Source organism: Setaria italica, chromosome V, assembly GCF_000263155.2.
Source record: "Setaria italica strain Yugu1 chromosome V, Setaria_italica_v2.0, whole genome shotgun sequence".
Classification (NCBI taxonomy): Eukaryota; Viridiplantae; Streptophyta; class Magnoliopsida; order Poales; family Poaceae; genus Setaria; species Setaria italica.
Window position 1 is genome coordinate 42,178,595 of NC_028454.1, and position 21,056 is coordinate 42,199,650.

At 49.1% G+C, this 21,056-nt stretch overlaps 6 protein-coding genes across 12 annotated transcripts; 2 read left to right on the plus strand and 4 right to left on the minus strand.

Annotated features, from left to right (window-relative positions):
• Positions 1-369: 369 nt before the first annotated feature.
• On the minus strand, positions 370-1,750 carry LOC101782448 (transcription repressor OFP8). Its single transcript, XM_004970622.3, has one exon. The coding sequence runs from the start codon at positions 1,427-1,429 to the stop codon at positions 740-742; it is 690 nt and encodes a 229-aa protein (XP_004970679.1). The 5' UTR covers positions 1,430-1,750; the 3' UTR covers positions 370-739.
• Positions 1,751-6,535: 4,785 nt separating this feature from the next.
• LOC101785012 lies at positions 6,536-7,437 on the plus strand. The gene has a single exon (XM_004972201.3). The coding sequence runs from the start codon at positions 6,709-6,711 to the stop codon at positions 7,228-7,230; it is 522 nt and encodes a 173-aa protein (XP_004972258.1). The 5' UTR covers positions 6,536-6,708; the 3' UTR covers positions 7,231-7,437.
• Positions 7,438-9,335: 1,898 nt separating this feature from the next.
• Positions 9,336-14,153, plus strand: LOC101782850 (EVI5-like protein). Of its 7 annotated transcripts, none has more exons than XM_004970624.3 (11): positions 9,336-9,504; positions 9,612-9,738; positions 9,899-10,213; positions 10,318-10,508; positions 10,946-11,141; positions 11,603-11,773; positions 11,858-11,974; positions 12,297-12,494; positions 12,904-12,963; positions 13,049-13,147; positions 13,750-14,153. In XM_004970624.3, exons 4-11 carry the CDS (start codon positions 10,366-10,368, stop codon positions 13,906-13,908), a joined length of 1,143 nt encoding a protein of 380 aa, XP_004970681.1. In that variant the 5' UTR covers positions 9,336-9,504; positions 9,612-9,738; positions 9,899-10,213; positions 10,318-10,365; the 3' UTR covers positions 13,909-14,153. The 7 variants fall into 7 exon arrangements, with proteins under 7 accessions (XP_004970681.1, XP_012702043.1, XP_022682779.1 ...); XM_012846589.2 differs by having other exon boundaries at positions 9,899-9,980; XM_022827044.1 differs by having other exon boundaries at positions 9,899-10,508.
• A 578-nt stretch (positions 14,154-14,731) lies between these two features.
• On the minus strand, positions 14,732-15,647 carry LOC101784348 (NDR1/HIN1-like protein 3). The gene has a single exon (XM_004970628.2). It carries the CDS (start codon positions 15,645-15,647, stop codon positions 14,949-14,951), a length of 699 nt encoding a protein of 232 aa, XP_004970685.1. The 3' UTR covers positions 14,732-14,948.
• A 1,424-nt stretch (positions 15,648-17,071) lies between these two features.
• LOC101785413 (NDR1/HIN1-like protein 10) lies at positions 17,072-17,761 on the minus strand. Its single transcript, XM_004972202.1, has one exon. It carries the CDS (start codon positions 17,759-17,761, stop codon positions 17,072-17,074), a length of 690 nt encoding a protein of 229 aa, XP_004972259.1.
• Positions 17,762-18,745: 984 nt separating this feature from the next.
• Positions 18,746-19,879, minus strand: LOC101784748 (NDR1/HIN1-like protein 10). The gene has a single exon (XM_004970629.3). It carries the CDS (start codon positions 19,679-19,681, stop codon positions 18,956-18,958), a length of 726 nt encoding a protein of 241 aa, XP_004970686.1. The 5' UTR covers positions 19,682-19,879; the 3' UTR covers positions 18,746-18,955.
• Positions 19,880-21,056: the final 1,177 nt, after the last annotated feature.

Genomic DNA, 21,056 nt, shown 5'->3' on the forward strand with positions numbered 1-21,056 from the left:
TTTGTCGTTACCCCGGTGTCCGTTGGGGAAGGACGGAGGAAGCTACCATACGAAGATGGTCCTGAAGAGAGGGCGTCACATCCTTGCTGCCGGGCGCGCGGGACCCGAGGACGCGCGTGGCCCGAGGACAGGCCAGTCTCTCTCTCCGGCTCCGGTCGGCGCAGGCCATGAGTACCCTGTGGGGAATGGAAGCGAGCCCGCCAGCACTGTAGCTTGTTCAGTATGGTCGTGCATGGGTACTTGCGGCGGGGTTGCATGAGGAGTGGCGGTCATCCTTCCCTCTGCCAGGCCTGCGGTGTATTTATCCCCCCCCCCCCCCCCCCAACACACACACACAAAAAAAAACCTTGGCGCCACACGCACACATCATTAGCACGCATCAGTACGTGCAAAGTACAACATTACATGACATGTACGAAATGAAATGACCACATTACACTGGTTTGTACTGAAAATTACAGCAAGCATCGACAGTTAATCGTGCATAGCCTTCTTTCTTGCTCACAATCAGTTTAAGCTCAAGACCTTGGCACCATGTCCATGCAACTATGCAAGATGCAGCTCGCCGGCCGGGACCTCGGTTAATAGAGCCCCGGTCACGCGCGAGCTGCGACTGCGAGCTCCGTTAATGGCAGAACATAACGGTAGTAACAGTAAGACAGAGAGACTAGCTAGCTAGAGTAGTGGTTAATACACTATGCAAGCGTAGTACGTGCAATGGACGGCTAGCTGTGTTTGGCTAGAACTGGCAGGGGGACGGCGGGCAGAAGAGGCCGTTGCGTGTCCAGAGGTCGGCGAAGGCATGGAGGATGAGCGGGTGGTGGCGCGGCGAGTTGAGGGAGAGGAACTGGTGGAGGAGGTCGTTGAGGTCGTCCCACGCGTAGATCTCCTTCTCCACCACCATCTGCACCATCGACTCGCGGAAGTCCTCGTACGGCTCCGCCGACTCCACCGCCACCGCCACGCTCTCGCGGGCCACCCGCCGCCCGTCGTCCACCTCCTCCCCGACGCCGTGGCGCGCGGGGGCGGCGGCCGCGCGCCTGCGGCGCCGGCGCTGCTGCCTCCGCCGCCGCCGAGCCTCCTGCTGCTCCCGCTCCTGCGGCGCCACCGCCGCCGCTGCCGCCACCGGGTCCTCGTAGAGCGAGTTGGTGGCGACGAACGACGCGGGGCCCCAGGACGAGGAGTCGGTGGAGGTGGCCGTGGTGCCGCTGCGCCCGCCCGCGGTGGTGGCCGTGAACGCCGTGGTGGTGGAGGTGGAGGAGGCGTTCGGGGACTTGGGCTTGCCCCCGCCGCGGAACAGGGACGACGTCGAGGAGGAGAGGACGGAGAACAGCTTCGGGCGGCGGCAGTTGCAGCCGATGTCCACCACCGGCGGCTGCCGCAGCGTGAAGCTGCCGCTCCTGCCCCTCCTGGACGACCTGCTCGACATGCTAGCCGTTGCCGTCGCTGGCTGGAAGCCTGGAAGTGGAGTCTGCGTGTACGTGCCCGCGCTTGGACACGCGCGCACACACAAAGAGAGAAGCGCGCTGCTGGCTAGCCGAGGCTACGACGAGCTCTCGGGTACAGTGGGCGGTTGCGTTCTCGGAGCTTGGAGCGGGAGGGAGCTTGGTGGTGTGGTGCTATATATTAATGGAGCGCCATGTGACACCGTGGGGGAACGATTGAATGGCCGGAGTAAAGAGAGCAACGTGAACAGCCAGGTGAGAAAGTGAGAGCTGGGAAGAGGAGAGCATGTGAAGGGGATAATTGGAGCGGCAAGTGTGCACGCTGGTAAAACGAGCTGGGACACAGACAAGAGGCAGTGTAAAAGGAGGAGAGTGAGGGAGAGGTGCACGTCAGCACATGCATGATGCATGTGTCTGTATGTGATGATGTGTGCAACATGTCCAGATTGGGTCCTGGAGGATCATGTCAGAGGAGGCCTCTGCAGATGTAAGCATGCATATATGGGTGGTGTGACTAGTCAGAGGGGTTAAAACCTTGGCGCAGTAAATCCTGGGCAGGGGCGTATGGGAAAGACCGAAAGAGGATGGTAGGGGGAGTAACTATTTTTCCTGGACGCAAGAGTTGACCATCTGTTCATGTGAGGACAAGCTGGCCCAGCTCCCGTCTCCTCTGTTGAAGTGACTTGCTACTTGCTTGCACCCCTAATTGCATTGCATGTTGCCATGCCAGGTGTACCATTTCTTCTCTTAAAAGAACAGTGCCACTTATACTGATACAGGCCATCATCACTAAATTTTTTGTGTTATGTTGTGCATGCAGTTGGTTTTATTTATCACACCAGTACCTGACAAAAACGAAATCAGCATTCAGCAGCACCTCTACTAGATTCTTACAGATACGCAGTACGATCAGTAAATACATACCAGAGCGAAAACCCAGAGATCGTGCAGAAACATGGACGAATGAAACGAGGAAGCAAGCTGCGCCCAAAGATCCTCCTCCGGCCTCCGGCGGATACTCTACTACTGCTATGCGCGTTTCCGGCCAGATAATCCACGCGTTTGATGCATGCGCAGGCCGCCGCAGGCTGCAGCAAACACCATCCCGGGCTCGGGCTGCTGCTGCAGCAGTGCTGCACTCATGGGCTCATGGCCCCTCATGCAGCCACTGCATGCTTTCAGTACTTTGCCCTGTTCGTGGTTCTGTAGCTTTCCTGCACCTGCTCCGCTCGCTCTCGCTTTCCCTCCCCTGTTCTTCAGAGAAAGCTGAAACAGTGCTCGATCGAGTGCCATCCATGGAGTACACTACGATCGACGACATGGAAACCTGTTGCATCATGCATCCATGTACCGAGCGACGTCGGCAGGCAGGCAGGTTACGAACGACTGAACGAGCACGGTGTGTAAATGAGAGAAAGGAAGGAGATCTCCGGCACGATCTATGACGACATTGATGGGATGCACGTCTCACGCGCGTGTGCACTTCGAGGGAAAACAATAATGTGCCTTCGAACCGCACGCTCCCGCTATAGCCTCTGCGGGAGTGCGCGCGCGCTGCCTCTCTAGCCGCCTAGGCTTTGCGTTGGCATTGCCTACCTTTGCCAGTTTGCCTTGCCTGAAAAACGTAAGCGCGCGCCGTGCGCTGCACCTGCTGCTAAGTGCTAACGTTGAGGTCACCTTTTCTTTGCTTCTTTCTATGGGCGCCTGGCTCCTGCCATGAAAGCCTGGACGGGATCTTTGATACGGCTCGTAAGTCTCACACTGGCGGTCTGGCGCAGCCGCATGCAGATCCATCTTGGGCTGTTCACACTCATGAGGCGCTTTCACTGTGCAGCTCTACTTCCTTTTCCTTTTTCGTGTGAGATTTGGTTTGGTTTGGTCACTGCAAAAATGTGTTGCACACAGCACACGCGCGTATCAATAAGCTAATCATGATCACATGCGCTGAGATTCGGCCGCAGCTGCAGGCTGCAGCCGATGCTGAAGACTCGCTAATCATTCCCAGATCCAGAAGAATTTGCCAGCTGCAAAACCCAGTTATTTTTAATCCAAGTGCCAGTATCACCAGTACGACTGGTACTAGCAGTATCATAGCCGAGTCAGGACAACAGCTAAGCAGCTAGTTAGGCGTGGATTAGCACTGATAATATAACCAGTTGCGCCGTTTCAGAGAAGTCAAAGAGGATCCTCCCAAGGCTCTAGTCAGACTGTCAGAGGGCAATGCGCATGCTTGGGAAGGTTCACAGAAGGGATTCGATGGGAGGAGGATAGAATAGAAGCCTCCATCTGCGCCACTGCATCGTACGGCGCCACACACCGATGGATCGATCTGCTGATCTCGAGCAAGTGGTTGTTTTATGGCGGTGTCGGTTGCGGAGCTCGATGCCTCTCCGCGTCTTCGTCGTCGTCGTCGCTCTTCATCAAGGCCGGCCGCGCGGCCGGGGAGCACGGCTGGTTCCGCCCATGCGTCCATGCGAATCCGGCCCTGCGGCTCTGCGCTCCTCAGGGTTTTAAGGCCGGTCTAATCGATCCCAATGCTCTTCTGCCAGGGCCAGCGCAGAGTTCAATTACTCCCTTGCTGCCACCCGCGATTTTAAAAACCAATCCTGCCGAGTGATTATTTGATTTGATTACTCGGGAATTAGTTAATCCGTGCAGTGTGGGAGTAGCACTAGTATATATCCGAGGGAGTGACTAATCCTTTCAAGATGAATGCAGCAGCTACCTATAAGCTCTCGGTGTCGGCTTGGCCATGCACTGCAACGTGATCGCAATCAAGGTTTGGGTCTATCTCACATGTGTGTGTGGACTGGCTCTCTATACAAGTGGTTTTGTAGGAATCTGCAGGCAGGACCCTGTAGCTAGCAAGCCTGTTTCCGATCGGTGGGCAAGTCAAATCAGCAAGGTACGAAATAGCAGGCTATAGCGAGGCTATAGCGACACTATAACGTTTGATGCTAACTGCCGCTACTACAGTGTTGTACTAATTAGCGGGCTATAACGGCGCTATAGCGGTTGAGCACAGCTCTACGCTAAATCTCGTAGGCCGCTATTTTGTACATTGCAAATCAGCGGTAAATCACAATTAAGAGCGGCAGTAATTACTATCCTCCTCTCTTACCGCGCTAGGCCTGAAAAGTGTCAGTTGGTAGACGATCTGTTAAGCGCAAACGACGTCACAAAAGTACTTCCTTGGACTACTGCTGTCCTAGTACAACTCAAATGTGATCCTAGTACAACTCAAATTCACATGACTATAGTGTGAGGTGAGGGGAAGCTCAAACAACCAGTAGTAATACCGCAAATACCACTTGCATTTCCAGAATTCCTCGCCGTGACTTTGCCATGAGAGAAGTCCACAAATGGACACTCTATCACAAATATGAAGCCCAGTTTGGATCAAATAAGAGCTAATAGCAAGCTGGTAAAAAAAACTATAATCGATCTAACCAGTCTAACTTTGGCTCGGACACGTACAATATTCGCCTTTCGAGAGCCAAATTTAGCTAATATACTTATATTTTCGATGCAGGCTACATAGATCTAGTGGCTTAATTTCCTCTTAAGAGTGCAGCCTTAGGTGGATGGAGGTGTGTTCGTACCTGTTCCTGTCACCACCAACACATGACGGCGACAGACACACACACAAAAAAGAGGTGAATCATAGCTTAAACGAGGCCAACCGGATCGGTTCGGACTAAGGGGGTGTTTGGTTCCAATGACTACTTGTCACATCGAATGTTTAGATACTAATTATAAGTATTAAATATAGGTTAATTATAAAATCAATTGCATAAATGAAGGCTAATTGGCGAGACAAATTTATTAAACCTAATTAATTCATGATTAGTACATATTTACTGTAGCATCACATGGTCAAATCCATGGATTAATTAGTTTAATAGATTCATCTCGCGAATTAGCCTTCATTTATGCAATTGGTTTTATAATTAACCTATATTTAATACTTCTAGTTAGTAAAAATATTCGATGTGATAGGGACTGGACTTCAGTAATCCTTCAAATGCTGTAACTAATTCCTTCGATCAATGAAGATGTAGGTGGGGATAATATCCCCCCATATGTTTGAAAAAAAAATCCTTCAAATGCAGGGATGTTGCGGTTGCATTGTCTTCTAGAAGGTATTCCACGATTCTACGACTGCCCATGGGGTCCATTTACACAGATTGCTTCGAAATTGTTCAGAAATGTCGAACCAAGCAAATCCTGTTCAAGCATTCCCGGCTTCCTCTTTCTAATATTTCCTTTCATCTTTAATTGTACGGCTAGATGAATGTTTGGTGACTTCATTCTGCTGAAGAAAGATGGCATCTCCATGGGCTCGTTCGGGCCACAAACCTTTCTAAGCCGGTCGGCCCACAACACCCATTTGCCAAAATTTGAAGCCTGTCTTTTGCGTGCATGCAATCCATTCCTACTTCGCTCATCCGAGATTGGTCTATTTATCCCGTATGTTTTGCCGTAATTACTGTATACTCCAAAATACATGACAAACGGAATGTGGGGTTAATGTTAGGCTCCAAGTTGCACGTTTGCATATGCATGGGTTTTCCTGTAAAAACGAGCAGTAAAATGTGGGCGTTGTGAGCGCCAACAGCGTCACATACTCTTGCACTAGATCAATGATCCGGGTGAGCTAATTGCGACGGCGAGGAGCAACTTATTGTCACCGATTTTTGATTTGTCATTGCCATCTTGCAATGCAAGAGAACAAAAAAGAGCCCCCGGCGCTTCGCTGTTGCCGTGCGCTATCTCGCAGTCTGTGCTCTCGAAGTTGCTCAGAAATTCAACCGTACCCCGTCCAGAGTCCACGGATTGTTTGGTTGAGGTGTACTGGTGCTGGAGCAAGCCGAGCTCGCCTCCCGGAACCTGCCGCCGCTTGACGGCAACAGCGTTCTCAGGGGAGAAGTATGAGCTCAAACCAACAAGCAGAAACGTATGGACCTCTCTGAAAAACACCCTTAAACGTCGAGATCGACGAAGCGCCGATAAAATTCCCTGGCAGAGATGTCGAGTACCCGACGAATAAGCGGCCGGGGCAAAATCACTCTCGGTCTGGTCTCCGGAGATGCAAATAGGTTCATAGCCTGCGTTTTCGCCGTCGCTACCAGGTTTTGGAGTGGAACGACCGGCGAAGACTTGCCTCGTCCAGGCGTTCCGAATACTTGTCGCCGCTGGTCGGAGTACATTGCCTCGCATCGCATGCCGCGGCCTCCGCTTACTTGGAACAGTCCCCAGCAAGATGGGGGACGCTGGTGGTGGTGGCGGCTTCGCGCTCGCCGTCGCGTTCACGGCCGCCCTGGCGTCCCTGTTCTTCCTCCTGCTCGGCGCCGTTATCCTCCGGCACTGCTGGTGGCGGCGCAACGGCGCCGTCCCCGCGTCCACCCGCGGCGGCTTCGTCCTGTTCGACGTCTGCTTCACCGAAGACAGGCCGCGCCGCGCCGCGAGGCCGCCACCGTCCATGGAGCGGAGCCGGCGGCGGGTGCCGCGGGAGATCAACGGGGACGGCGAGGCCGCGGCGGCGGCGGCGGACGAGCAGGAGCCCGACGAGTGGGAGATCGCGCGGTGGAAGAAGATCTTCGGGGGCCCCACCAGGTGCCTGTCGACGATAGATGAGGGGACGGAGAAGGGCAGCACTACGGCGGCCACGACGCCCGCGTTCTGCACGCCGCCGGCGTCGCCCGACCGTCGTCGCGCGGAGGCCCGGGCTCTCGACATGGCCTCCGTCGCGGCCCAAGTTCAGGCCCAACACCATGGTTCTTAGACTAGTTCGTACTTTGTTGCGTTGCTGGTTGCTTGCTACGATTCTTGAGCAGTAGTAACAATTAGCTGATCAATCTATTGTCAATTACTATATCATTCTTGTAGAAGAATCATGAACAACATAGCGGTAAAATATCTGTAGATGGATGAATGTCTAACAGAGCGTTCTAGCACTACTGCAATTACCTGCAGGCTGCAGTTTATGCCTTGGTACACTGGTCGATGATCGTAATTACCCTGTCAGCTTGGTTCATCGGGCTAAAAGAAGATCGGTCGTTTGACCTGAAACCGTAGAACGGACGGTGCTCAGCGACCCAACTTTGAACGCGGACTCGCGGATCAACGCAGCAACGCCCTCCCGATCGAGTCCTCCCGTCCTTGCCCGGTTGTCCCAACTCTCCCCGCTGTGAGCCTGTGGCCACTGGCCAGTGGCCACCTCTTCCTGTGACGAATGCCAGGCATGCTTGCCATGCTGTGGCAGGGGTGTGTCTTGCCGGCTGGTTCATGCTGCTTACTAGACACTGTTGGAGATTAGTGTTGCTATAGTCTATCAAAATTTTATCGGCATTTCCACGAACCATTGTGGTGGGGGGTCAAATAATCGTACCGAGAATCCGGGATTGTTACGGTATTTTTTCTCTAAACTATTATCCGTTCTGCATTCATGCTTTGACTGTTGCGCTAAAATGGTAGGTGCATGTATTGACCACGAGTCAAAAATTCAGTGCGCCAGCCATCCAACCTTGGCAACGACAGCGTGAAGCCGTAGGAAAGTAGTACTACTAGTACAGACTACAGAGTTTCACGCACGCACGCACACACACAATCCAGTTCAAAGTTGCACAGACAAAAGTCTTGGAAATTATAGCTGCTGAGAATTAATCAACCGACGCTTCCGGAATGATGAAATACGTTGCCTTTGTTTTCCCTTTCTAAAAGCACGCTCAGGTTTTCTATCTTAATTTGAGTCTTCATGTGAGTCTTTCAAATTAGGGGGGTGTTTGGTTGTTTAGAACCTCCTAAAATTCCTATCACATCAAATATTTAGATACTAATTAGGAGTATTAAATATAGACTAATTATAAAACTAATTGCACATATGGAGACTAATTTACGAGACAAATCTATTAAGCCTAATTAGTCCATGATTTGACAATGTGATGCTACAGTAAACATGTGTTAGTGATGGATTAATTAGGTTTAAGGCTAGTCCCAATGCAAGATTTCATTGCACTGTTTCCAAGGATGCCACATCATCCCATGAAGTGTATTCTCATGAATGAAATCGGGAGTCCCAGTGCACAGTTTCATTTCACAATTTCATAGGATGCCCATGACATTTAATTGTGAGGCATGTGATTGGATATGGTTAGATGAAATGAAACTCTATAGCCCCCAATGCAAGTTTCAATAGGTTTCATAGTCTTGGAAACAGTGTATACACAGTTTCATCCTGATGAAACTCCTTTCCTCTCTCACTTCATAACTACTATGCCATGTCATCATATATGCTGATGTGTCACCGTATTTAATGTGCATGAAACCTCTATGAAACTCCCACTGGGATTAGCCTAATAGATTTGTCTCGCGAATTAGCTTCCGTCTGTATAATTAGTTTTATAATTAGCTCATGTTTAATCCTCCTAATTAGCCTCCGAATATTCGATGTGACATAAATTTTAGTCCGAACTAAAATCAAACACCCCTCATCATGTGGTCCAGTTTACCTCCTCATCGTTGACTCTCTGTCAAACTCCACCACCGAGGAGGGTAAATCGGACGATTTCAATAATTTTTCAGATGAAGGAGCTTCATTAATTAGATAAAATGATTACAATACATATCCAGACATCTACGTATTGGCAGAGGTGTTTCATAAACCGCTCATTTGTCATGCTACTACATAACATGCTTTGGCACATACAGGTGGTTCTGCAAGTTGAGGGGGGACAAATGGGACGATGTCAACAGTTGAGGAGCCTCGTTTGACTAGGCGTTGGATCGCAAGCCCAAACCCCGCCTCCCGTGGAAGCCCACGCCGGGGACAGCTTGCATTCTCGGGCTGGCATTTGGGCAGGTGGTGTGTTGAGGTGTATCGGGGGGGCCCAAACCGCGTCGACCCACGGGGGAGAGAAAAAATCGTCGAGCGAGGCGTGGAAACGGCGCACGCGTCGTTCTCCTCGCCCTCGCGTGAGTCGCGTCCGTGCGCCGTGCCGTGGACTCCGACGGCCGCCGGCACCTCGCCTCGGAGATCCGGCACTAGCAGCGCCTCCCGGTGAGCCTCTACCTTTCCCCATCTCCTCCGCTCCTTGCCCACCCTCCTCTTGTTTATTTTTCAAGGGTTTGGGATTCATTTTCCTTTTCTCCCAAATCGCCGAGCAGATCGTGGAGCCGGCTTCTTCCTCGTGCTCCATGTCGCAGATCCCCCGACCTTAGCATCTCGGTGATTTCTTTCGACGTCTGACCGCCAGTTCTTGCGTTTTCCTGGAGGTTGTGGGGAGGGATCAAGGTCATAGTCATTGACGTGTCCTGCTGATGTTTGTTGAAAAAATGAGTTGGTAGCTGTTACAATGCGATCTGCTAAGTGCTAGTAGCCCACAATAGCGCATCATGATGTATATATGCTTGATTTGGTTTGCTCTTATTCAGTCCGTTGCTACCTACAACAGGGGGGCCCGTCACCTGCATGGTGGAATTGATGAAGCAAGGGGAGGAGGACTATGGCTGGAGAGAATTCAATATTTCTAGATTGTGAGCTTGCCACTATTGGGCCTAGGATTATGCAGTGCAGAGAGACCAAGATTTCAATGTTGTGGGGGTTCCATGCTAGTTTAGCTGTTCCTTTTTGACTTTATCAACCGGGCCTCGTTTTGCTGTAGACACCAATGTTCATTTTACTTCAATTCGTGCTTTGTATATCTACTAATGACACAAAAAAGACTATTTGATGTTGGGCTATCATGATATTAGCCACATGAAATCATGTAACCACCTATTTTCACTTGCTTTGTTTTCTAGTATGCAGATTCTGCTTTGCTTGGTGTGATGATAGCTTTACGTTAATGGACGGTTTTCTTGAAATTGGCAGGATATCATTTTCGACATATGGAGAAGGTGTTTGAACATACTCATTGAAATGGATAAGAAGAAAGCAATTGATGAAACTGAACCAGGAGTAGCTCCTTCTCGTGCCGTGGACAGATTTGGTTTTATAAAGTCAGAACAAAGTAACTCTCCTGATGGTATTCCAAAAGGCAAATCCATACATGAACGTGAAAGGTATGAAATGTCATAAAGTCTTAACTGTTATTATCGACACATTGGACAACATGATATACTAGGGTCATCGTATCTTTCTTGTTTAATTACTTTCTGCCAATTCCATATGTTAACCATTTCCTGTGTGTTATGGAAATAATTAATCATTCTGGATATTAGTTTTTACTTTCTAGTGGCTGTTACTTACATTTCTGTACTTAAGCTTAGGTCTTAGCTGCTTCAGCACATAACAAGAGAATGGTTCTAATATATCTACTGCTTCACTGATAAAACACACTTCTATCTTTTTCATTCATGCCACCAACACTATATTATCAATTCTTTCCCAGACGAATTTACTTGCAAAGATCAGTTACTGCACCTTTTTTTTTTATTCTCTAGAACAAGCTACCTTACATAGGTGCTTTTATTTTATTTTTCTTTTGCTGTTACCATAGGGAGGAAAAAAGGATAAGAAAATGGAGGAAGATGATAGGTGTTGGTGGTAGTGACTGGAAGCATTATGTTAGAAGGAACCCTCATGTGGTTAAAAGACGAATAAGGAAAGGAATTCCTGATTGTCTCAGAGGACTTGTTTGGCAGTTGATTTCAGGCAGCCGAGACCTCTTGCTAATGAACCCTGGGGTTTATGAGGTACTCATTTTGATCATTTATTTTTGTATCTTTTGGCATTTTTAAATGATTGTGATTCGCTTAGTTATGCTAGGTTGAGAAGCATGGAAACTCCACAGTATGCGTTTATGCGTTAGGTTCTAGCTCTTGTAAATTCTACCACTGATTAGGAAATAAAATATCTGTGCTTTATGGATATTATATTTAATAAGATCATTAGTCACATGAACATTGGATCCTGTTGAAGTCCATTTTAATGTGCAATTTGTACATTTAACTCCATCATAGTCAATCCTGACTTTACTGAAGTTTGTGGCTAGCCTTTTAAGGCGTGACAGTTCTGAAGGAATTACTGGCTGAATTTTCATTATTTGGTTTCTATTATAGATTTATAGTTTGCAATTTTATTTCTTAATGATCAGAGTACCGTGTAGAGTATTATTCTTATTCTTACTTGTATCATTGTTCTATCTTTTGGACAGACACTGGTGATATATGAGACATCGGCCTCTGAATTGGAAATTATTCGGGACATATCACGTACATTTCCATCTCATATTTTCTTTCAACAAAGACATGGTCCAGGTCAAAGATCCTTGTATAACATTTTGAAAGCGTATTCCGTATATGATAGAGATGTTGGATACGTGCAGGTTTGTGTTTACTCCGCATGCCTAATTTTTGTATACAAAGATCTCTGTGGAATAATATCTGTTATTTACTTAATTATTTTGCAGGGAATGGGATTTTTAGCTGGGCTGCTTCTTCTTTACATGAGTGAGGAGGATGCATTCTGGTTATTAGTTGCCTTACTAAAGGGGGCTGTCCATGCGCCAATGGAAGGTTTGTATCAGGTAATTGAAATGAACTAAATTAGATTTGGGTTCCAGTTTATACAATTTTAGGGATTCGCAATGCATGTTTCATGGATGCCTTAATTGTCTATCTTATCTTCTTGAGTACGAATTGTCTATCTTATTTGACGCATCAGAAATGACAATTACTAAGTAAAATGTACTCTTCCGTTCATGGCTACATGTTCTTCTGCCAGCAGCGCCCAACTTCAGTTTGAGTGATTAATAATGCAGGGGTTGAAAAAATTTCCAACATTTTTGTTTCTTGAATAAACCTGCATACTGTAATCTTCTACTGATAGTGTTTATACCCTTGCAACAGGCTGGTTTGCCACTTGTGCAGCAATACCTGTCTCAGTTTGAGAAATTAGTTATGGAGCACATGCCAAAATTGGGACAACACTTTGTTGAAGAAATGATAAACCCAAGCATGTATGCAAGCCAATGGTTTATCACAGTTTTCTCATATTCCTTCCCGTTTCATCTAACTCTTAGAGTTTGGGATGTCTTTCTTTATGAGGTTAGAATCAAATTCTGCTGTATATGTATTTCATGTCTAGAGTGTATTTAAAGTTAGTTGACTATTTTTCAGCAGTATTGCTTCATAATTATTAAGTTTGTATATCTTGGGAAACCCCATTAGTTTACATAACACATTTTGACTTAAGATGTAGTTGAATGATACCCCCCCCCCCCCCCCCCCTCATAAATGGTCTTGTAATAACGCCAGTGCTCATGGTTCCTTTTTTTACATGCATTTCTATTTCTTTCATAAGATCAGATTACTGTTTGTTGCATTATACCACGATTCATTTAATTTTTAATTACAAAGCTACCAATATGTAGGGCAAGTAGGACTGAAAATACTGATTATGTTGTGACTGACACCTTTTGATTTGCTATTTCTGATTGCTGGTTGATGCTTACAGGGTATTAAGGTTGTTTTCCAAGTTGGATTGGCTCTGCTGAGATTCTGTCATGATGATTTGGTGAGTTGTTTTTTTCTTGTTGCTTTTGCTTGAAGCCATATTTAAAACAAATATAAAAAATATTGAATTGCTATTCTACTGTCAGGTCAAATTACCTTTCGAGAAGCTCCTACATGCCTTGAGAAATTTCCCTGAGGAGGCAACTGATCCAGATGTGTTATTGCCAATTGCCTTCACATTTAAGGTAATAAACTTCTTATTGTGCAAATCATATAGTTCGTGACTTCAGTTTTTATGTGAGTTGCTTGGGAACAAATTTGCTCTTATTTGTACATTATTTTATTTTTTCCTTTTAATTTTCTCGTCATGGAAAAAACTAAAAGCTGTTCTGTGCTATTTCCTGAAATTATGTCCCATTTGTTGATTTTGGCTGTTCAAATGATCTGACTCTTTTCTATAATAATAGAACAGGTACTAAATAATTTCTGTGTTATAGATTGTTCATTTAACCTGTTAGTTTCAAACTTTCAATAATCTTATGTTGATGCTTTATTGCTAGCTATGTTTTCCAGTACTGTGGCACTTGATTATTTTGCACTATAACATGCCCATGCTGCCACTGTTACTTTTTATTTCTTGTTTCAGTTCTGTTCCGACTTCCGATAGAGCACGGAACTTCCAAACTTAGCTAACTTGGCCAGTTGTTCATTCTCACCTTTTTACATTCAGATGTGAAAGAAAATCTAGCAAGCTCCATCCAATTTATCTGGAAGAGTGAATTAACAAATTTAGAATGAATTGTTTCATTTTCCAGTTATGGAAATCACCACCCTGTTATTTTTTCAGGTGTCCAGCCGTCTTGAAGATCTTAAAAAAGAATATCAGAAGCAACTGGAGGGCACCAGTGAAACTTCAAGTAGCAAGCGGCATCAGCCTCTCATATCGAAGACGATGAGCAGGGTCGGTAGCCGCGTCATATCTAACTTAACCGCTGACAAAAAATGACAGACATGATCTCTTGTTGTAACTTGTATGTACATTGTACAGAAACAGTGGTCTTCATTCATTCATCCTTTTGTTGTTGTGTTTATTTGTTACTATTACAATGCTTTCATGAACGGAAGAGGTATAACTGCTTCTCAAACTATGGAGGGCAGCGAGGCTCCTGATCCAGCTGTCATTGCTGGACAGGTGCGTATACATGTGGATGGATACAGTGGAGTGTTGTTTCGATGCTTTCTTTTTGATAATATGGGATTTGTCAATGCATGCTGCCAGTGAGAAAAACAGAAAAATACCTAGAGGTAAAACTACCACCGCACTTGAAACCATACTAGCCGTGCTAAATAGCACGGGGTATCTTACTATTTATTTTTAAATGTCAAGGTGGTCCATTTTTACTCAAAATCTGCAATTGGTATGTTTCTGGTGGTCATTATCATTTCCCAAACTAGCGCTTTTGATTTTTTTGGTATAAATTTACCACTTGAGCATTTTTGTTCTGGACTCTGGTGGTTGTGGCGTTCTTGTTAGCACAATTGCATTGCAGTAATAAGTTGAAAGGGAAGAGTATCTTCAACCATATGACATTTTATAGATATATTTCCTCTGTTTTTATTTATAAGGTGTATATGCATATCAAGATTCGAATTTGACTATTAATTTTTTATTTTTATAATGTAAACTTTATATGGTTGGATTCGTAATCAAATATACTCTACAATAACTATAAATTTATAACAATAAAAAATATAAGATAAGATAAATAAATGATCAAAGTGTTATTTGGAAAACCATGCCATAAACATAGATGGAGGGAGTATATATTATATGTTCATCTGCATTAGTTCACATACAGACAAACACACCGGTGCTCCAATGGATATATTCATCTACATTAGTTCATCTACGGCAATGTTGGAACGTCGACGGAATGTCGTCTAGCTAGCCTCGGATTAAAAGAAAAAAGGGATTAAACGAATTGATCAACTCATCATCGGCGTAACGTCTGAAACTTATCGCTCCCAGCTTCGGCGCTGTGTACGTCACGAGAAGTCGTCGACATGGCACTGCGTCGGCGTGAACCCCTGCGCCACCGCCGTCGTGTTGCTCGGGTCGGGGACCCTGATGTAGCAGTCCACGTCGGGCCTGTACTCGACGCTGTCCACGACGGCCACCTTCAGCCGCACCCTCGAGTGGAGCTTCACGCCGATGCCGAAGAACCACTCCTCCTTCTCCCTGCGGAACAGCGCCGCGGCGGCGGGGGAGACGGCGGCGGCCCCCTCGCCGCGGAATCCGGTCCGCACCTCCACCGTGCTCTTGCGCGGCTGCCGCATCCGCGGGAGGTCCGCCGCGCGCCCGAGCCGCTCGCCGCCGTAGAGCGCGACTGCCTCCAGCCGCCGGTACAGCACGGCCTGCCTCCGGTTCGGGTTGCGGATGCTCACGCCGACGGTGAGGTCGAACCGCAGCCGGGCGCCGTTGTTGTCGCCGGCGAGGTCGAAGCGGGTGAGCTGCGCGGAGTCGGCGTAGGCCTTGAGGCTGCTGGGCTGGTAGACGAGCCAGAGCAACAGCGCCACGACGCCGAGAGCGATGAGCACGAGCGTGAGCGCGCGGCAGGCGAGCGCGTACGCGTCGCGGCGCCGCGCAGGGGGAACGACGCCGCCGCTGCCGGCGTCGGGTGCCGCGGGAGGGGGGATGGGCTGGTCCAGGTGGTCGATCTTGTGCTCGTTGCTGGCCATGGCCATCTACACCTGACTGACGAACAAGTAGTTCTTGAAGTTGAGGTGATCAGCACATGAAATGGATACGGATGCGGTGAATGGTAAGGATCTTACGGGAAATTGAGGCCGTTGTGGGTGTTCGTGCAAGTGGCGCAGGCGTTCTTGGACTGGAAAAAGGGTACCGAACCGTTCATGGATCCGTTCAAGGGGAGATGGCGGGCAACGAACACGGAGGTGAATTATGGCGTCTGCCATTGAAATTTTCAGTCCTACAAGAATTGGCATTTAGCGAGCAGGCGTTGACTGTGTGCCTTTCTAGGAGTGCCAAGTTTGGATTTGGACCAAATTTGGTAGCAAAGAGGGCTATGAATCCTGTAGGGAAACCTAACAACAGTGAGAATTTAAGCAGCAGAGCGTGCCAAATCATACGTTGACAGTGGAAGGCTGAAAATGTAAGCACGCGTAGCCTTGCCCGAGGTCCGAGGGGAAGAGATCAGACGAGGGCTTACACAAGCTTGTCATATGTACAGTCTGCAAGGGAGACAAATCAAAGGGATGCTGAGTTGCTGACAGTCTGCTGCGGTGTCGCTGAATATAGTCGGATTTCAATCCTATTTGGGCCCATACATGCCCCTATGGCCCCATGGATTCTCAGGGAGCCCAAATTAATGGCTAAAAAGCAGCCTCGGCCCACAACCTAAAAGATCTGTTCCCTCCTTCCCCGAATAAGACGAACTGAACTGGATTCAATCAGAAGTTGATCAAAAAAATACAACCGACCAATTCTAGGATGCTGATTCTGTCAGTCGAGAAATCAAGCAAGAAGCGGCAATGGCCTGAATTGCCATGGAAGGCATCCATCAGCTAGAATAGTACAATTTTTGTTCTTCTTCACCTAGGCGCTGGACAGCTATGGTTCTGTTTGGCTTCAGGTATTTTAACACCCGTCACATTGGATGTTTGGATGAATTAAGAGATGGAGTGTAATTAAATATAAAACTAATTGTACTAAATATAGACTAATTATAAAACTAATTATACAGATGGAGTGTAATTCGCGAGACGAATCTATTAAGCCTAATTAGTCCATGATTTGACAACGTGGTGCTATAGTAACTATTTGCAAATGATGGATTAATTAGGCTTAATACATTCATCTCGTGAATTAGCACAAGGTTCTGCAGTTAGTTTTATAATTAGCTCATGTTTAGTTCTTCTAATTAATATCCGAACATCCGATGTGACACTGTTAAAATTTAGCGTCTCGTATCCAAACAACACCTACGTACAGTTCGTCGCTCTTTGATTTGGTTCCCTTTCCTTTTTGTTGTTTCAGGCATACGTTGCTCCATATCTGTAAAAGCTTCTATTTCTTCTTCAATGAGAAGGCAGAGCACCTGCCATTTGCCCTAGAAAACAATCGACCCGACCGGAAGCCACCATCACCTTCAGCTCCAGGTGGCGCAATCCACCCAACCGGAAGCCACCGTCAGCTTCAGCTCCAGGCTGCACCTGACCTTCAGCGTGCTCGCTACCATAGTGTTCGTCAGCTTGCCGAACCTGTACCGCACGACCCCATCCACCCAGAGATCCACAGGGAACACCCCATTCCTGCGATGACCAGGGTAAGCGTCGAAGGTGAAGTTCATGGGCAAGCTGCCGGCGAGCACGGCCCGCACCGCGTCGGTGCGCCTCGCGCCCTGGAACGCCACCGGCAGCGCGGCGCGGCCGAAGCGCTGGAACTCGTAGAACCCCACCGCCTGGAGCCGGTCGTAGTAGACGGACACGCGCCTGTTGGGGTTCGAGACGGCCAGGATCGCGGTGAGGTTGTAGGACAGCACCGGGGTGATCGTCGTTGGGGTGATGTCGAAGCGGTCGACCTCGAAGACGGCGAGCGTCGCGGTGGCCACGGCTACCCGGACCGCTCGTGGCCAGTAGATGAATAGGATGAGGAGCGCGAGGACGCCGATGGAGGCGCTGACCGCGACGAGGGATCTGACGACGATGCGGAACGGGATCAGGCGGCGCCGCGGGGGAGGCGGAGGCGGTAGCGGTGGCGGAGGGTTCGGGACAACGCCGCCGGTGTGCATGTTGGGGACCTCGTTGTAGCCTACTCCTCCTTCATGTGGATGGTTCATGGCTGAAGGTTGATGTCGTGATTATGAGATAACGCTAGGGAATGGGGAGGCGGCGTTGTAGAGACTGATGATATATAGTACGAGAAACATGGCGCGCCTTGATGACCGTCAATTCGGTTGATCTAATATATGGATTGTAGTTATGCAAGTAGCAATTTCTTTTAATCACGACGCAGCATCAATTCTGCTCTGTTGCAAATATCAATCAATACCGCGTGTTGGAACCTGGCTGCTTGTGTGCGCTGTAATTTAAATGGATTTTAGGAAGGTAATATTGGAGCACTCAACAGAGTTACTAAAGCTGTAGATGGCTCGATGTGATAAGTAATCATAATGAACCGCCATTTGGCTGTCAATTATCTGGGTTCATCTATGGTTGTCACAAGGATGCGAAGTCGACGTTGGGAAGGTAGACGAGGCAGAGGACCAGCGCCATGACGCCGAGGAGCGATGAGCACGACTGCACGATGGACTGGCGCCGGGCCAACCTCGCTCTCAACTCGCGTCCGTGTTCAGAGGATCTCTCGATGCTCAATACTTCACAGTGATCCTAAATATCTTCCTAGCGGCTCAGACCTTATCTGACGTGGACCTGATGGCAGTGACGGTTCAGGCAGGAGGGCGATCAGCGGCTGCAGACCTAGGATGGCCGGTAGAGGTAGAGGGTTTAGCAGGAATTTTAGCTGTCTAAGCTCTATTTCTTTGGTTGTGTTAGTTACTTGTATAAGTACTAAGTGGTCTTGAACCCGTGTGCATGTCCTCGGCATGCCCGTGTTATAATATGTAACTCTTTTCATCTTTTTAATATAAAGATACGCAACTCTTTTGCGTATTCTCGAAAAAAAGCACGGCATGAGCATGCCCATGTTATAATACGTAACTCTTTTCATTTTTTTAATACAAAGATACGCAACTCTTTTACGTATTCTCGAAAAAAAGCACGGCACGAGCATGAGCACGCGGAACGTCCGGCCAAAGAGCGCGTAGCAAAACTCAGGTTTATTATTAATTTATTGTGCATATAAGAAACAAAAGAATGAACACGCGAATCAAACGAAACTTACAAGCGACTAGCGGTCAAACATATACATTGTCAACAGCACTAGAATCACCGCCGGCCGGCCAACAAAGACAAACTGCCATGCCAAAGGTCAAAGGATAGATGTACACCCTTTGGACAATCGGCAAGGATCATCAGAAGTCGACGTCGCACCTCGTCCCCAGCGTCGTCATCGCGGTGGCGTTCGCGTTGCCGCCGGCGGGGGGCGCCGGCAGCCGCAGCACGCAGCTGATCCTGCTCCTGTAATCGCGCAGGCGGAAGACCCTGACCTTGAAGCTGAGGTCCGAGCGCACCCTCACTTTGATGTAGTAGAACCCCTCCCCGCTCTCCCTCCGGTATGTCCGCCGCACGTCGTCGTCGTCCATCACTGCCGAGCCGGTGAACGTGGCGGTGATCCGGGCGTCACTCTTGCTGCCCAGGTAAAACGGCGGGAGCGGGTCGAACCCGAACCGGTCGCCGTCGTAGAGCGCCTGCGCCTCGGCGTAGTCGTAGCGGATCCTGAACCGGTTGGGGTTCCGCAGGCGGATGGCCACGGTGAGGTTGTACTGGAGGAGGTCGCCGCCGTTGCCGTTGCCGGCGCCGAGGTCGAAGCGGGAGAGCGCGGCGGAGTCGGCATACGCCTTGGGGGCGTCCGGGCGGAAGATGAGCCAGAGGACCAGGGTGGCCGCGCCCAGCGCGATGACAACCAGGGCCACGACCTTGAAGAGGAAGCAGAGCAGGCAGCCCGGCCCGCCACCGCGGCGTGGTGGTGGCGGCTGCGGGTAGTACGCCGGCTGCGGCGGAGGGATCGCCGGGCCGTAGTACCCGGCGTTCAGGTGAGGCTGCTGCGTCTGTGGCTGCTGCTTCTCGTAGGCCGCCATTTCGCTCGCGAATGCAAGTGCGTGCAGTGCAGAATTTGCTTGAGACTGTGATTGATTGCTACGGAGCACGTACTTGGTGATGGATACACAATCTATCAGGTGTATTTATACGCGCGATTGAGACGGCAGACACGGTGAAACGAGAGACTTGGAAGCGCGTCTCGTTTTTTTTTCAGAGTTCGAGACGCGTCTAGCTTTTCCGTTGGTGCGACTCGCTGCTTTTTGTTTATAGCTATGCATAGGTTTGCGCGGCGAACTTGTAGCTGCTGCTTACGTATCCTTGTGGAAAGATCGGGGCTAAGGAACTACGGAAGGCGGCCAGAGATGTAAACTTCGGCGAAAGTTCGTCTTCCGGCCGTGTTTTGGCCGAAATTTCGCGGACCTAGGTTGGTTGGGACTTGGGAGTTCGCCTGGAACCTGGACTTGAATATTCTTCTCCGGCACACCATAAGAAACCTGTCCCGCGTACACGCAACATAGGGGGTTAAGCAGCAGATTGTGCAAAACCGGCCAGAGGGAGCTGATCGCGAAAAGGGACCCAGGAAAATTCTGTGCGTTCGCACTGCTTTCTTCTTCCTGTTCAGCATCTTCTTCCGATTCCACAGGGTTCTCCGTTCCTCCTTCCCGACCCTTACGCGTAGCAGATGCCCGATTCCCACCTGACTGCGATCTTGCCATCTTCGTCCATGGACTACTACCATAACTTGACACGTAATTAGAAAATCAAATGATGCTTACGGTCACCCCGCTGAATAGCCGTTAATGCTTCTTGTTTGGGCCCGTACACATGCTCTTTTTTGTTTGGGCCAGCCCACCAAGCCTTACATGCATGCACATCCTTATCCGGCCCACAAACTTCCCCTTTTCTTCCCTAACCACCCAATCCATCAGAGACGTCGATGACAGTACAATCGACCCAACCCGACACCACCATCAGCTTCAGCGCCAGACGGCAGTTGACCGCCAGCGTGCTCGCCGCCGCCGCCAGCTCGCCGAACTTGTACCGGACGACCCCGTCCACCCACAGGTCCACGGGGAACACCCTCGTGCCGTTGTCCTCACCGAACTCGCTGACGTTCAAGTCCACGGGCAAGCTGCCCACGCGCACGGCCGGCACCGCGTCCGTGCGCCTCGTGCCCTGGAACGACACCGGCACCTCGGCGCGGCCGAAGCGCTCGCCCTGGTACAGCCCCGCCGCCTGGATCCTGTCGTAGTAGACGGACACGCGCCGGTTGGGGTTCGAGACTTCCACAGCACGGCGGTGAGGTTGTAGGGCAGCACCGAGGTGAACGAGGCGGCGGCGACCTGGATCGTCCGGGGCCGGTAGATGAGCCATATGAGGAGCGCGAGGGCGCCGATGCGGAACGGGCTGGCG

Bases quoted from the DNA above. Each gene is read 5' to 3' on its own strand.
- LOC101784748 (XM_004970629.3), bottom strand. From the start codon at position 19,681: ATGGCGGCCTACGAGAAGCAGCAGCCACAGACGCAGCAGCCTCACCTG.
- LOC101784348 (XM_004970628.2), bottom strand. From the start codon at position 15,647: ATGGCCATGGCCAGCAACGAGCACAAGATCGACCACCTGGACCAGCCC.
- LOC101785413 (XM_004972202.1), bottom strand. From the start codon at position 17,761: ATGAACCATCCACATGAAGGAGGAGTAGGCTACAACGAGGTCCCCAAC.
- LOC101785012 (XM_004972201.3), top strand. From the start codon at position 6,709: ATGGGGGACGCTGGTGGTGGTGGCGGCTTCGCGCTCGCCGTCGCGTTC.
- LOC101782850 (XM_022827044.1), top strand. From the start codon at position 10,366: ATGGATAAGAAGAAAGCAATTGATGAAACTGAACCAGGAGTAGCTCCT. The intron at 10,509-10,945 runs GTATGAAATGTC...CTGTTACCATAG, and splicing joins TCCATACATGAACGTGAAAG to GGAGGAAAAAAGGATAAGAA. The intron at 12,964-13,048 runs GTGAGTTGTTTT...TTCTACTGTCAG, and splicing joins GATTCTGTCATGATGATTTG to GTCAAATTACCTTTCGAGAA.
- LOC101782448 (XM_004970622.3), bottom strand. From the start codon at position 1,429: ATGTCGAGCAGGTCGTCCAGGAGGGGCAGGAGCGGCAGCTTCACGCTG.